The following is a 16286-nucleotide window of genomic DNA, read 5'->3' on the forward strand; positions in this document are numbered from 1 at the left end:
CATTTAGCCTATAGATCAAGCAGAACTGAACCGTTTAGGGGTTTAAAAAGTGTCTGGATGTCTTTCATCCACCCAAAAACAAAGAACCATCCCCGTTAACAAACATATTAAAACATTATATCGGACACCGACTACATCACGGTTGGAAACAGATTGGGGAGAAACTTTGGGCTCTGGTGTCTAGACACCAATCCACCAAAGGTGTTGATCTAAAACACAAACATGGAAGCCAGATGCCCCAGACAGCCTCCTTATTCAGAGGAGGTTGTAGACGTTGCCAGTAGGGACAAATTGGTGACTAGGCATTAACATATACCGTATAGATCAAACAAACATTGATCCTGTTAAGGTGTCAATACGCACCCCTTTGCTCAGCCATTTTTCCACAATCAGGAAGAACCCAACACCTCGAGACTGGAAGCTAGCTACAGCTCAGGAAGGATCTCCATAAAAACCCCATGGCGCAGGTGAGAGATAAAAAAAAAACATCATAAATCCATCAAAAGTAAAATCTAACATCTGTTTTGATCTTTGATCTTCTACTGTCATCTCAGTCAGAGGTGACAGGACCCTGTGACATGACAGTCAGGGTGACAGAGGGGGCCACATAGCCATAAATCAGGTCATAAATCTACCCATGTACACATTTGACATATGATAACCTGTCAATCAACGCTGACAGGGGTCATAAAGAAGGTCATAAATGTAAAAATAATTCATTTTTTTCTAATTATTCCCAAACCTTTTGACAGGCAAATTTTTTTTTTACTTAAAGGAACACTCCACTATTTTTGAAAATAGGCTCATTTTCCAACTCCCCAAGAGTTAAACAGTTGAGTTTTACCGTTTTCAAATCCAGCCGATCTCTGGGTCTGGCGGTAGCACTTTTAGCGGAGCTTAGCATAGATCATTGAATCGGATTAGACCATTAGCATCTCGCTCAAAAATGGCCAAAGAGTTTCGATATTTTTTCTATTTAAAACTGGACTCTTCTGTACTTACATTGTGTACTAAGACTGACGGAAAATGAAAAGTTGTGATTTTATAGGCTGATATGGCTAGGAACTATTCTCTCATTCCGGCGTAATAATCAAGGAACTTTGTTTGCTGTCGTACCATGGGTGCAGCAGGCGCAATGATATTACACAGCGCCTGAAAATAGTCCCTAGCTACATCATAACTAGTTACCTAGCTGGGGACTATTTTCAGTCGCTGCGTAATATCATACTGAATATCACAATATCATATTTATTTCAAAAATAGTGGAGTGTTCCTTTAATATGTTTACCCGAAGTATTCCATGAGATTTTAAATTAATATTTCAATCCTTTAACAACACATCTACATATTCACAGTTCTCTAATTTAGATTATTGATCACATGACATGCAGGTAAACAAATTAAATGTTTCATGTGTTTAGTAAGGGTTTTATTTTGATTATTTTTATTTCAAAATTATTTATTTTCATTTTACATGCTCATGACCTACTTATTAGCTTTTCATCAACTCACATACCCCTGCAGTTTCCTCACAAATCCCAAGGTGTTTGCAAACCCTGTCATACACCATCTCTAGATCAGGGGTGTCCACATCTGTTGGGCCACTGGAGGGCCACTGTACTGCAGAGTTTAGCTCCAACCCTAATTAAACATACCTGAACCAACTAATCAAGCTCTTCAGACTCATTAGTAACTTCTAGGCGAGTGTGTTGGAACTAAAATCCACAGGACTTTGGTCCTGCAGGAGCAGGATTGGACACTCCTGCTATAGAGTCTGTAATACCTCCAATCAAAGAGGGGGCAGTCTCACCTATCACTCCACGGTCCACTCCACTCCTTTTCACCCCAGGGGTTCCTCATGCGAATCATGTGTAGCTTTTCTGACTTGAAATACGCCAGAAGGCCATGTCCCAGACGGACCTTGCGAACGTCGGTCACCGCATAGGCATGGCCTTTCACTAACCCACATTCCAGTCTTGCCTCCATGTCCTCTACTGTGGTTGCCTGTATACCAAAGGTCAAATTTCAGTTAGTTTGCTGAACACCAGTTTCAAGTCTATCCAAAAGCATAATCTTTATCCCTGATTAGAATGCGAGTACATGCACTGTCTGTGAATTATTGATTATGAAAACATGGGCCATTATTTCATGGTACAGTGAAATACGGTGATGTTAATCAGGAGGAGACAAGCCACGCCCATTTATCACACTCCAATGAGCAGAGGGCTTGCTGTGCAAATGAAGCTGACAATATGCATAGGCGTGTAGGCTCTGTGACATGAATAATTATGTTGACATAATCGAGACTAGGTTGTAAGGACGGACAGAGAGTGACTGAACTTGGACATAAAAGAACTTTGTTGAGTATCTAACAGAACATTTAAAAATCAATCAAACAGTTTCTCCTCCACATTTGAACAAAAGCCCTTAAATTATGGAGAAACTTGATAAAGTTGTCTCTGTTATGATCCCCAGATAACCTGCTTACATCACAGACCTGTCTGGCACATCAGATGATTCTGTTCAAATGAGTTTCTAAATGTTGCTGAACACTCAATGGAGTTCTCTTAGTGGACTGAGAGGCATTTTATTTGATATTCTAGTGAAGAAAAAAAACGTCCTGCTATGAAGATATTCAAAAACGTAGGGTTTTTTCCCTATGGATGAAAGGTTTCACAGACCATTGATAAGCAAGTCATACACAATCATAGATTGCTTTGAGTCTGGGAAAGTAAAGTCTTATGAAAGAAAATAAATGAAGGAAGAAAAAAATGATGGATGGCTGGATTAATAGATGGATGAGTGTCTGAATACAAATCTTGACAGACGTGAGACAAATGCTGAGACAATAATATGTACTATATGTGCTTCTAGAGTGTATAAAATGTATATAAATTATACTGTACTCAAATATACTAAAATAAAGTAAGAGTGCTTCTCACCCTGATAGAGCAGCTGATAAGGCCATCTCGATTATGGACCTTGAGCACTCTCTCAAAGAGTTGGTTTCTGGCGACTTCATCCTGAGCAAACTGGCCCTCCAGAAGGTCCATGGGTTCTGACACACCGCCAGTAAAGTCCACCAGGGCATCGGCCGTGTTTCCACCATCCAGGGCCTCATAGCAGCCATAAACTCTTGATTGGTAAAGAGAAAGAACTTAGCATCACTATGTTATCACACTACTTGTATGTTAATCTCTGTATAGACCTTTTGAATTTGTCTGCTGCCTGAACTGCTTACTTGGCATAGGCTTTTTCCACAAGGGCACTCCAGAACTCGTTGCTATCATTTGAATGGCAGTACACCAGCTGGTTATCCACTGTGGGGAGACGGTCATCGATCACCACGTCCACCCATTCCCCAAACCGCCAGAAGCGGAAGTGGAATATTCCTGCATAAGCGTCTACCTTCTCCGGATCCCATTCCTGCTCTTTCCAGTCTGGGATAACCTAGAAAGAGAAAAAAGTGGCATGTAGTGTCACTTTTTATACTTACAGTTTTTATTTTAATTTTAGTTAAAGTTTTTGTAATTTTGTTATGTGCATTTGTCATTTAAAAAAAAATTATAAGTTGAGTTTCAGAAATTTCAGTATTTCAACTTTACCTCATTTTATTATGGTTAGTTAATAAGCGACCTTTCTCATTTTTATTTTAATGTTTGCTTTTACTTAAAGCCTTTATGTATAATGCATTATAAAAGTAGTTTTAATGCATTAATTATGCCTTGTAATGCACCTTATAATGCACTGTACAATCTCATGAATAATTGTAACCACAGTTATTACATTATAACACTTATCAATTCATTGATACACAATGCATCTTAAATTGATCTGGTTAGAATTATTTACGACAAGATGTAATGCATTATAAAGCACATTATGAAAAATTATAATGCATTACACTCTTTAATAACCATTATTATGTATTATACACAAAGGCTTTAAGTAAAGTGTTACCAAAAGTTGATCTATTATTTTATTAAAAGTTTTCTTTTAAATAAAATAACATTATTTAATAATTTTCTTAACATGATTAATGATTTTTAATAGTTTTAGTTAAAAAGGACAATGCACTTGACCTGGGCAGACAAAATTTGTGTTTGCATAATAACCTCTATTTTCTTTTCTATTAATTAAATTTACTTGTGTTTTGATCCCAAACTGATACAAGTACTGTACAAGTACTGAACAATTGCTACAAGTAATGTATAAGAGTATATGTTTTTAGTACATTTTGTTAAACTGCTGCCAGTCTGTGCAGGAAAACAAGAAGATAAGAACTTAGGAACAAAATAGCATGCTAATGTTGTTTAGATTTTTTTACATTACCGTCTACTAAATATGTGACTCTGGACCTCTAAACCAGTCTTAAGTAGCACAGGTATATTTGTAGCAATAGCGAAAAATACATTGTATGGGTAAAAATTATAGATTTTTCTTTTATGCCGAAAATCATTAGGATATTAAGTAAAGATCATGTTGCATGAAGATATTTTGTAAATTTCCTACCATAAAAACATCAAACTTAATTTTTGATTAGAAATATGCATCGCTAAGAACTTCATTTTGACAACTTTCTCAATATTTAGATTTCTTTGCACCCTCAGATTCCAGATTTTCAAATAGTTGTATCTCAGCCAAATCCTAACAAACCATACATCAATGGAAAGCTCATTCATTCAGCTTTCAGATGATGTATACATCTCAATTTAAAAAAAAACTTAACCTTATGACTGGTTTTGGTCCAGGGTTACATATCAGTTTTGTTGACAAATAAAATCATTCATTTTATTTTATTTCTCATCATTTGTCATTTTAGTCAAAGAACTAAAATTAATGACATGACAAAATACTGTCTACATTTTCATCAAAAGCAAAAATTATAAACAAAAACACTATAAAGAGCACTAAACTAGACAAGTTTCCAATATTGTGTAATCTTTCGTGGATCGGGTTCATGTCATTGCTTATCAAATTAAAACTTCATAAATACAGACAGATGCAGATCAAAAAAGCAGCATTATCCTGAATGTTAAAGACTGTTGAGGGAAGGACACCAGGGTGATTTGGATGCTGTATAGAACAACTACATCTCTTTCATCCTGAGCGAGTCCTCTGGGACAGAACAGAGATTAGATTTCAAGTACACCTCTGTGGTAATTGTTCCAAGAGGAGCAGGTCCATTATCTGGGCCCAGGTACACATTGTGATGCTCACTGCAGGTGACTCCTGTTCAGTCCTGAGTAAACTCTATCGACAGTGAATGTGAAACAAACACATGTAGCAAACACAGATGTCTCGAATTCCCTCTTGGAGAGCCCAGCATTCCTGTAGCCCAGAGCAACAAACATCTAAACAGAAACCTCCACTGTGAAATAAGTTGGTTTCAGAGCACAAGGTCTCACCGTGGCTCTTATACCACAGAAGACATCAGTCGAGCAAGGAGGAGGTCACACGGTGGATAACAAGCCTAATCCGGCCAGACAAGAGAAAGAAGAAGCCCTACGCTGTCAGGTTTCAAAACATCTTGACTGGGAACATGTCTCTTGAGCTGACATTCAACCCTGATATACAGCTGACGGAGATGATGCGTCTGCGTGTACAGTCTCTGCAGCAGCGAGGTCAGAAATGCCAAGATGGAGAGCGTCTACTGAAGTCCAACGAGCACGTCTACCATCTGGACTTCTCTGAACAGGCCCTGCATTTCACCCGCTGGAACATCTGCATGTCCGCACCTGGCCGCCTCAACATCATCGCCACCTCCCAGCTCTGGACGCCCGACCTGACCCACCTCATGACCCGCCAGCTCCTCGAACCGACCGGCCTCTTCTGGAAAAGCGCAGATGACGATCTCATCCAATGCTACGAGGCTGACGCTCAGGAGTTCGGCGAGAGGATAGCCGAGCTGGCCAAGGTCCGAAAGGTGATGTATTTTCTGTTCGCCTTTGAAGACAGCTTGAGTCTGGAGAACATCGAGTGCTCCATTGAGTTCCAGAAGTGAAAGAACCTGAAGGGCTTGCTGTTGAATCTACTTAACCTAGACCTAGTAGTTTAAAATGATGTTCCTAAAGACCTATAAAATGAGATTTTATGACCAGATCTTGAGCTTTGTCTGTCTGATTGTTCATGTTTAGCTGTTTTTGTGAGTGTGATAAGACTTTAATGGAGGTAACCCAAGATAAATCACACTAATAATTCAAGAAGATTATAATTATTCATGAATAAAGCAAAACTTGTGCTTTTAGTGGTTGTAGTTATTAATTCTTTAAATAATTAATGTACTGGGGTGTAATGGCAGTGCCCTTGAGTAGTGGTTCTCAGGCTCGTTAATGTCCACAATAATATTCAAAGCCCCTGACTATTCCAGTTTTATTCTGGATTTTTAAAAAAAATGAATTTTACTCACAATTTCTACCTGATAAAATAATTTTGAGCTTGGTATAAACACAAAAATGTATATTAATAAAATATATACAAATGCCCATGGAGTAATAACATTTTCATGACTTTCCAGGTCTGAAAATCACATTTTTAAAAATCAGACTACCTCATATATCCAGGTTTTTCTAAACTGTAGGAATCCTGGTTCTTCAAAGGGTGGGTGTTAGTTGTTTTAGCTTTTATGAATGCTTGTTTTGTCTTATTTTAAGTCATCTTGAGATAACCACTGCCCTTGAGTATGTATCCATGCTGGGTGCATGTGATTGGGTGGGATAAAAGGTTTCTGCAAAGACACGGGGCAAGGATAGCAGCACACGCACCTTCATTTATCAATGCCCGACCCTGTCAGGAAAACAAATGACAGGACAGGGGAGAGGCGTCACATGGGAAAGCCCTATAAGTCAACCCCTTCGTGATGATGTGTGTTTCTAGGGAAGAGGAAATGTTTCCCCAAGCAGGGGAAAACACTTCACACCCTGGGGAAGATGCAGGGAAGACCGAAGCTTAACATTTAAGCTAAATAACAGCTCAGAAAACACCCTTTACCTGTCTACCTCCAACAAATCTACAAACAGAAACTGAAATACAGTTTACACCAGCTGGGACTACAAGGTGTGCGTGTATACATTCATGAAGCCACAGGTGAGTGGATCTCTCCCTTGTTTAACCATCATCAGGTAATGGTTCCTAACAGAGCACACAGATCCTACGCCAGGCTGCCACTTACAGCTGCTAATAGAGCTCAGAGAGACTGTTTTGCTCATCCTCACAGCTTAACACACTCTTTATATAAGATAACAAAAAGATATTCTGACAAAATATGCAAGAATATGCATGTTTAAATCCCACAGTGCAGGTCTCTGCAAGCTGACAGTATCAAGAGAAAAGTGACACATGTAGGCAAAAATTAACTATTTTTTGTGCTTGCTGAGCAAAACTTATTTCTATTGGGCAAACCATACAGCCATAAAGTGGTATATTATATAATTTAATAAGTTCTATAATTCTATACATTATTCTATAATTGTATATACTAGAATTATAGTGACACTTTATTTTAAGGTCCAGTTCTTGTTATTAACAAACCATTAACTATGATTTTGCCTCAAACTCCTAATTTGCTGCTTATTAATAGTTAGTAAGGTAGTTAAATTTAGGTATTGGGTAGGGTTAGGGATGTAGAATATGATCATGCAAAATGTGCTTTGTAAGTACTAATAAACAGCCAATATGTTAATAATAGGCATGCTAATAAGCAACTAGTTTACAGTGAGAATTGGTTTCTATACTAAAGTGTTACCAGAATTATGTAGTATTGTCATGGTGTGGTGCAGGAGTGAACACACAAAGAAGAAGAATATAGATAAACAGTCTTTAATAATCCACATAAGGGTAATCCATCATAGGAGGGTAGCAAATGCACACAAAAATAGACGAGACCGGACAAAGAAACACAGAACTGAATGCAATTTACAGTATATGGGGAACGTAAATGAGGATAACAACTAGACACACCTGAACATAAACACACAATTAACGAGAGAGAGAAACTAGGTCACAGAGCACATGGGGAATGAAAACAGTCCTGGGGTGTCACAGATCGGCACCCTCCCAGAAGGCGCGACCTCGTGCCGCAGAGAAAAAAGGGAGGGACGGAGGGGGACAAAGGAGGAGGACAAAGGAGTGGACGTGGGATGGAAAAAGATGAAAGTGAAGGGTTGGCAGGAAGGCAGTACAGGTGGAGGCTCTGGCGGAGGACGTACACCTGGGAGGAGGACGATCCACCGAGTCCAGGGTGGTGACAATGAAGGAGCCAGGGAGGAAACCGTAGGAGCCAGGGCGGCTCAGATGGAGGGAGGAGCCAGGATGGAGACAGTACTGACTTTGAGCAGGAAGCTAGGCGGGACCCAGGCCACAGCCCTGATGGTAGCCCACGGTGGAGCTGTCAGAGGGAGGAGCCATGGTGGAGGAAGGGCTGACGACTCCAGGGGGCCGACTGACAGCGGCGGAGGGAGAGGGAGCCCCTGGCCGACGGGTGGTGGAGCTGGTGGGCCGATGGGTGACGGTGGAGACAAAGGAGCTAGGAGCCGAGGTGGAGCCGCTGGGTCGAAGGGCCGAGACGGAGTCCGAGACTCAGAGGCTGGAGGCGGAGACAAGGGATCCTCCAGCCACGACGCCGATAGAGACTGGCAGACCCGCGGCGATCCCACTGCACAGATGGTGGGCTGAGGGTGAACTGAGGGGCTGCCAGGAAGCAGTGGTGGCTGAGCTGAAGTGGCAGGGATGATAGGAGGAGGCAGGAGAGAGAGGGTGGATGGGAAATCCAGGTAGGTAGACAGTTCTGGGTAGGTAGAGAGTTCAGATGAAGGTGGAAGCAGAACAGGCATGTCTGCGTATATATCCATGTTAATAAAGCCCTCAGAGTCCTGCAACTGTTCACCCTCAGCAGCGGGTGGGGCTTTCCTCAGCACCCTCACACTCCACTGTAACATCCACCATTGCGTGTGATGTAGCTGGCTCTCGCACCTGGTCGGACCTCGTGGCTTGCGATAGGCTCTGGCTCTCCGTCTGCGGTGGGCTCGGGCTGATTCTATGCAAATCGGGATGATGGTGGGCTGGGTTCTGGGTCAGGAGTGGGGCTGGTGTCGTCGTCTGTGATGTCCACAGTGAGCAGCGATCGACAGGACACCAGCACCCACTCAACGAAGGCGGCGAGGCTCTCTCAAGGACCGTCACCAGACAGCTGCGCTCGTGTGGAGGTGTTCAGTCCAGCCCAGCTTGATAAAATGAGCAGAGGCAGCTGTCCAGGTAGTGTGTAAGGTTGGCGAGAAACACAAAGTCTTCGGTGTGGTCCTCAAGAGAGCGGTCCCCCTGCTCCAGCTGGAGGACGAGGACAGCAGGATCGTTCATTACACAAAACCAAAAAACTGACAAAAACGAAAAACAAAACGAGGGGAAGAATCCACTAAATTTACGTTCTTGTTAAGTTTGGTCTTCTGTCACGGTGTGGTGCAGTAGAGAACGCACAAAGAAGAAGAATATAGATATACAGTCTTTAATAATCAACATAAGGGTAATCCATCATAGGAGGGTAGCAAACACACGCAAACATAGACGAGACCGGATAAAAAAAAAACACAGAACTGAATGCAACTTACATGGGGAACGTAAATGAGGATAACAACTAGACACACCTGAACAAAATGACACACTTAACGATAGACAAAAACTAGGTCAGAGAGCAAATGGGGGATGAAAACAGACTTGGGGTGCAACAAGTATATATTTATGGATTTTGAACCAACAATAAAAAAAATAAAACTAACACTGAACAATATGTACAAAATGTACATGCATTTATATTTTATAAAATACATTAATAAATAAATATATGATCAAATATAATTAACAATATCAAGGAAAAAGTCATTTTAAACAAAATCTAAATATTATTATTGTATTTTATTCAAAATAAATGACTTATAATTACTTAAATTATAAGTTAAATTATAAATTACTTAAAAAAACGTGTAATTTATTTTATTCTTAGTTTGATATAATATGAATCATGACTCATGAAATTTTAGCTGTTGATCTAAATAAAAATAAAATAAATTACATATTTTACATAATTACATAAATTACATCATTTATTTTTTTTACAGTTAATCAAATATTTAATTAAATGAAATATATGATACAATAATATATAGTAAAAATATAATAATGTTATTATATTGATATATGATCTAACATTGTTATTTTATTATTACTATAAAAATATAATAAATACAATTATATTATAATACAATAATAATATTGAAAATGTTTTTTTCCCCCTATTTATTTTTCTGTTTTATCAAGGTCACAAGATCACAATAATAACGGCCTCCAAATTCTACAATGCTCTCCTTATCTTGCAAATCAATCAGTGCTGGGAATTTGCATACAAATCTTCTCACAGCTGCACTTTCATACTGAACATCAATGCACATTAAAGTGCACTTCATTCAAAACAATTTGAAACTCTCATTTAAGAAATCTCTTTCTATCTGAGCGGCAGCAACATCGTAGCTAAGAGGAAACATTATATGCAGGATAGATGCATGTTTACACATTGTACTAACTCACTTTCTGCCACAGTGACTCTCGGGAAGCCAGGCTGGAGCAGGCCGCCACAAACCAGCAGTTTCCCAGCTGCCCTTGGTGCAGGTCATGGGCACTGATCCCATCAACAAACAAGTGAGGATCATCGCACAGCTCCTGATGGAGAAACAGACAGAAAGAGAGAGAGAAGAATAAGAGTGAGAAATTGGAGGAGTAAAAAAACAACAAAAAGCACAGTGTGAATAGCAAAGATGCACAAATGTATCTTTTAAGAAAGACTGCAGCAAGCAAGTCCAAAAACACAGTAGTTTGTTAAAAAAATACATTCCTAGTAGATTTAGCTTTATTCTGATTAATGAAAGGAAGAGGAAAAACAAAAAAGTACTTGAAAAAGTGTTGGAGACAGAAGCAGGGCACAGGCTCTTTAATAAATTTAATAATAATTATGAATCTAGATGAAGCAGTAGAGTTCTGAAAGCTGTTATAAATCAAATGACTTTGCTCTGACAGCATTTAGCACACCTCTACACTGACCTCATCACAACCACCGGGACACACAGCCCAGAAACAATGGGCAGCCAGAGATTTTGAGTGACCTAAACATAAAGGTCTTGGTCTCTTTAAACAGCTGACATACACTGGGCACAGTGACAGAACCTGAGGGGAATGTAGCGACTCACAGGCTATAGCTCATTTTGTCTCTGTGTTGACAATCTCTCAGAGGAGTTGCTACAAATGAGCCCTGGAAAAAGACTAAATGCTCTAATAAGCACCTAACAAGCTCGTAATGCCTTGTAAAATGTGTATGGGTGATTCTTATGATGACAACTCATGCCAGGAAAAATAACAAAACTTCTCATGCTGTAATACACTAAAATATATATCACTGGAAGTAATAATAAAGTGAGTTTATCAAACCGATTCAATGGGTAAAGGTACAGTCACATTATGGAAACTTTACAGTGAAACTTTGAAATTTTACAGTGTATAGTTACATGAATCACCACCTACTCAAATGTCAAAACAGGCAGCTTTAAATTGAAAAGCATATGATGTAGTTTGAATCCAATGTGAAGCCCGTCACTTGGATTCCTATTATGAAATTTTACCCGTAACAAAGGTGACGCATCTCAGGGCTCTCAAGTTATAGCGAAAGTTTGGACTGAGATTAGGGGAGGGGCCACACAAAGGGGAGGAGTCACGTGAAGGGGAGGAGCAATGCAAAGGGGAGGAGTAACTCAAATGGTTGTAGCAAGTTTTTGCTAGCAGTTCAATTTTACATATTGTTCATAATTGACCTGCACAAATAGAAATTATAACATCTGTTAAATCTAATGAAATATATTTAAAAATAAATTTTGTCCCAAACGATCCAACTGAACAGCAGTACATACTGTAGACATACAGTAGGATTACAGTATTTACCCTGAGCATATTTTAATCTGTGTGTGTGAGAGAGAGAGAGAGAGAAACAGAGAGAGTACACATTTCAGCTTATGTTTCTTTTTTTTATGTTGTAAATGTTTGTTGCACATTTTTAATGCCTGATGACAGGGGTAGAGGACTCCCACATAAAGCACTGTCATGATAGATAATAGTGTTCCATCCAGAGCCAGACTGTTTCTAGTTTTGGTTTTGTTCAAACCCAGCATGGAAAGCACACTGCATCTGAATTTGAGTGGGGAAGCCTCAGTGCTTTCTATGGGAGCCCCCTACCCCTGTCATCAAGGCATCAAAATGTGCAACAAACACAACAGGGAAAAACATAATAAATAAAACAAAAAACATAAGCTGAAATGTGTTCTCTCTCTCACACACACACACACACACACACACATGCTCAGGACAAGTTCTGTAATCTGTGTGTGTACAGTATGTACATTGAGCAATGCTGTTCAGTTGCCATATTTGGGGCCAAATTTCTTTTGTATTTTTTTTATACTTTTTTAAATGTATAAAACAATTTATTTTATTTGGAAGAATTTGTCTGTCTTTTATCATATTTACCAACTGTTATAACATCTCTAGTACTTTCCTTCCGGGAAGCCAAAGCTAAGTAAAGCTTCTGGTTGCAAAGCAGTTGGAGAGGTTTTTTTTTTTGTTGACTGCATCAATACTTTAGCACGAATTTGGCTATATTCCCCAACATCAGCTCTCACTATCTTTTCACAGGCAAGTGATTTCGTCCAGGAATCTTAAAATTGAAAAAACTGAAGAGGTTACCAACAGCATTCATCGGATGTTTCTCTTCCAGCTCACTCCATGTGCGCGCGCATCCATGTTGCTTAGTAACGAACGCGCTTGAGGCAGAATCGCATAATTTAAACGGAAACATCAACATCCCAATTTCTGATTGGCTGGTAGGTGGCATTTAACTCCGTATAACTCGAGACAGGTATGAACTCGGCAGAGAACTTCCCTCCGTATTCCCTCATCTATTAATTGTAAATATAGCGGGACAAGTTATCCCTTCTCAGCGTGAGAGTTGAGAGCCCTGGCATCTTAACTCCTGAAGTCTTTTCAAATAACGTTAGTTAATTAAAAAGAACAAGCTCAGTAATTCCTGTTCAGGAAACAAACTAAGACATTGATTGTGCTGAATGTTGTTTATTTACTAAAGTGAACCAGTTCATTAGAGTCATTTGTTTGTAAACTGAACTACACCAATTGCGCTGAATGGTTCTGATGTACTAAAATAATCAGTTCATAAGAATCATGTGTCTATGAATCAGACTACACTGGTTGCACTAGTAACCCCCTAGAGCAGTGGTTTTCAACCCTGTCCTGCAAGCACCCCTGCCCTGCACATTTTGTATATCTCCCTTATCAGACACACATGATTCACACATGGTGCTTGCAGGACAGGTTTGAAAACCACTGCTAGAGTTTTATACTGTTCTATACTTCAGTTCAATGCAGTACCGTAGTTGTATGAATTCGTTAACAGACGTAGAGATTAAAAGAAAAAAACTCTTCAGCTGGTACGCACGAGGTGATCAAGCTCTGCATTTGAAATATAACTACATAAAAGTACTTTCTGATGTTTAAATGTTTAAACTTTTCATATAATTTGTTGCAGTATGTTCATGGGTTTCAAAAGGAATTCATATTGATGTCGATCGAGAAGTTATTTCTACAAACTCTGGTGAGTTTCTGTGTTAACAAATAAGTTGGTGTTTTAACTGATTAGTGATCGAAAAATTTTATATTGGTTACAGTGTACAAGGAAAAAAAAAAGTCAGAGTTAAAAAATGTTTTAACTTTTTTTGCAAATGGAGATCAGGGAAACAAATAGATTTTATTTGTTAAATTAATTTTATGATGTTCCCTGTATAAATCTGGGGGAAAAAAAGATTTATACATGAAAGTGAGTATTTTAAGATGCAGATAATCAACCTGTGTGTTAAACAGATTTATTTGTGTTTAGTGTGCTCACCTGTGTTGACCTTAGATTGCGAAGCTAACACATGTGAGTGAAACTCGTGAGTGATGCTTTGACAATTTATTTATATGGAGTTTGTGAAAAGCTAATGTCAATCTTAAGAGATGTTAACTCTGAATTGTGTTGTTCTGTGTAGACTTTAAAAAAATAAATAAATTATTGCCTGATTCCACCCTGTGACATGTTCAACTGTGAGCTTTTGTGAGCTATGGCGAGCCAGACTCTGTGATTCTGTGAACGGCCTACTGCCGATGTTCAACTCGGACCAGTCTGCATCGTGGGATTCTTTTCAATTACAGCTGAGCTGTTACTTCATACACCCACTACCCAGGTAGTAGGATAAAACAAGGCCTGATACATGCATTCATCTTACACTACACACACACCAACTTGCGAAGGAACCAGGAGGACTTTTGGACATTTTCTTTTTTTTCCTCTTTCTTTGCTTTCTCGTACATGTTATGCACAACTTGGACTAAATATTGAATTTTTCCCATTTCAATAGTGTTGTGTAGGGACAATACAGTAAAATACTGATTTGTTCTTCTATTACTTGTTTTTGTTTTTTATTTAATAAAAGTGCTGGCTGTTAGCTTCATACCATTTGGCCCAAATTTCATTTTTTTTCTTCCCAAGAGTTGAACCTAGTCCTCCGTCTTATTCAGAGTGATATAACACCGCGTTATACTGACAACTTTTGCCATGTTATACACTGTATGGTTTTGATTCACTTAAATGAGCAAGTTCATAAGAATAATTTGTTTGTAAATCAGACTACACAATTGCGCTGTATGGTTCTGATTTACTAAAAAGAACTGGTTCATAAGATTCATTTGGTCATGAATTGGACCACAGTGGTTGCACTGTTGATAAGAATTATTTGACTGCAATGCAATAAATAGACTTGTTTTCTTGTCGTTGTTTTGCAGTACACACTTTTTGTGTCTAGCATGCAATTCAGAACCCTGAACATTTCTTTTGGTCTTAGATTTAAAGAATCAAAATTAAGAAATCTACATTTTAATCCAGACATAACTGCTATAGTCTAACAAGTTTCACACTTATTTTAAGAATTTGTAAATTGTTAAAGTCTTTTTTTCATGGTCATGACTTATCTCACAGTAAAAATTGAGCCAGGATCCCCTCGAAAACCATATGAGCATGACACCCCTGCTGGTTCAGCTGGTCTCTGGAGGTATAAAATACATGTTCTCACAGTCCAAATTGACTCGCGCTCACAACACTCATCTGTCTTTCACCTTGTGCTATCCAGAATCATTTCCACAGCTCAGCAGGCGAGTACTCTCCTCACTATCCGGCACACATCCAGCCCTGCACTCACATTTCATTCTTTCAGCATTGGTCTTCTCTCACCCCTTCAACAACTCACACAAACCACTAGAGATGAGATTTTTCATCATGTCCCCACGGTGTGTGAGAACAGAGTGCAATGATGTCAAATTCACAAGGTGAAACACACACATACAACACACGGTAGACACGCTTCTCTATTCCAGAGCCAAGAAACCCAGACAGCGACACTGCAACTGTTTTTGTTTGTGGTCTGCATATAAAGCTTGATACAATCACAGTGCATGACTGATTTTCCATCAGACCCTTTGATATTACCACTCTGTCATTCATTACACAATGTTATTCAGTCAAAGTTTGACTCAAACAGACAGGAATACAAATTTGGTTCGGTGTGGCAGAAGGCGCCTTCGTCCCTTTAAGAGCAATGCAATGCGTTTCATTGATCAGATTAAATATCACGGTAACTTGATTCATTGCTGCCTTCTCATTTCTGACAGTTCTTTAGTATTCAGATTTTTGATTAACAAGTGAGCAGCGACAAATCTAGCAAATCTATTTAAAAGCTTCAAAAGTGCTCTGACTTCACATTAATCAATAAAACACTTGTCTGAACAGATGTCATTTGTGTGTGCAGTTGAGCGAATGAAAAAACTCAAAGAAAGAGACATATAAACAAAAAGCATGAGTGCAAATGTATGCAAATGAGCTGCTTTGCAGTACTATTTTCTAAGGCAACATCCAAACTAAAATAAAACCTCATAAAACAAGATCTGACATATGTTTTCTGTTTACATAGGCAATACAAATACAGCTGTTGACTCTGGCATTAGCATGTTGCTAAGTTAATACCATCACAAGCTTTATAAAAGGCTTATAAAAATAAATATATATTAAAAAATATTCAAATACATTTTCAAATATTCTTTGGGTGTAAAATAAAATTAAATAAACTGGTTTTAGACAGTACCCTTTTCAGCTG

The 16286-nt window shown here is 38.8% G+C and overlaps 2 protein-coding genes across 2 annotated transcripts in view; one reads left to right on the top strand and one right to left on the bottom strand.

Moving 5' to 3' along the window:
• The window catches only part of LOC306862388 (calpain-5-like), a gene marked incomplete at both ends in the record, with an annotated part of 36120 nt that overhangs the window by 15565 nt on the left and 4269 nt on the right, over positions 1-16286 (bottom strand). Inside the window, 4 exons of the mRNA XM_079405179.1 lie at positions 1811-2004; positions 2943-3135; positions 3242-3450; positions 10576-10707. Coding sequence (XP_079261305.1) covers positions 1811-2004; positions 2943-3135; positions 3242-3450; positions 10576-10707 — 728 coding nt within the window. The remainder of the gene's footprint in view (positions 1-1810; positions 2005-2942; positions 3136-3241; positions 3451-10575; positions 10708-16286) is intronic.
• LOC306862240 (olfactory marker protein-like) lies at positions 5543-6004 on the top strand (the record flags this gene model as incomplete). The annotated part of the gene is made up of 1 exon (XM_079404987.1): positions 5543-6004. One exon carries the CDS (start codon positions 5543-5545, stop codon positions 6002-6004), a length of 462 nt encoding a protein of 153 aa, XP_079261113.1.

This window comes from Barbus barbus (assembly GCF_936440315.1).
Source record: "Barbus barbus genome assembly, chromosome: 43".
In the NCBI taxonomy this organism is placed as follows: Eukaryota; Metazoa; Chordata; class Actinopteri; order Cypriniformes; family Cyprinidae; genus Barbus; species Barbus barbus.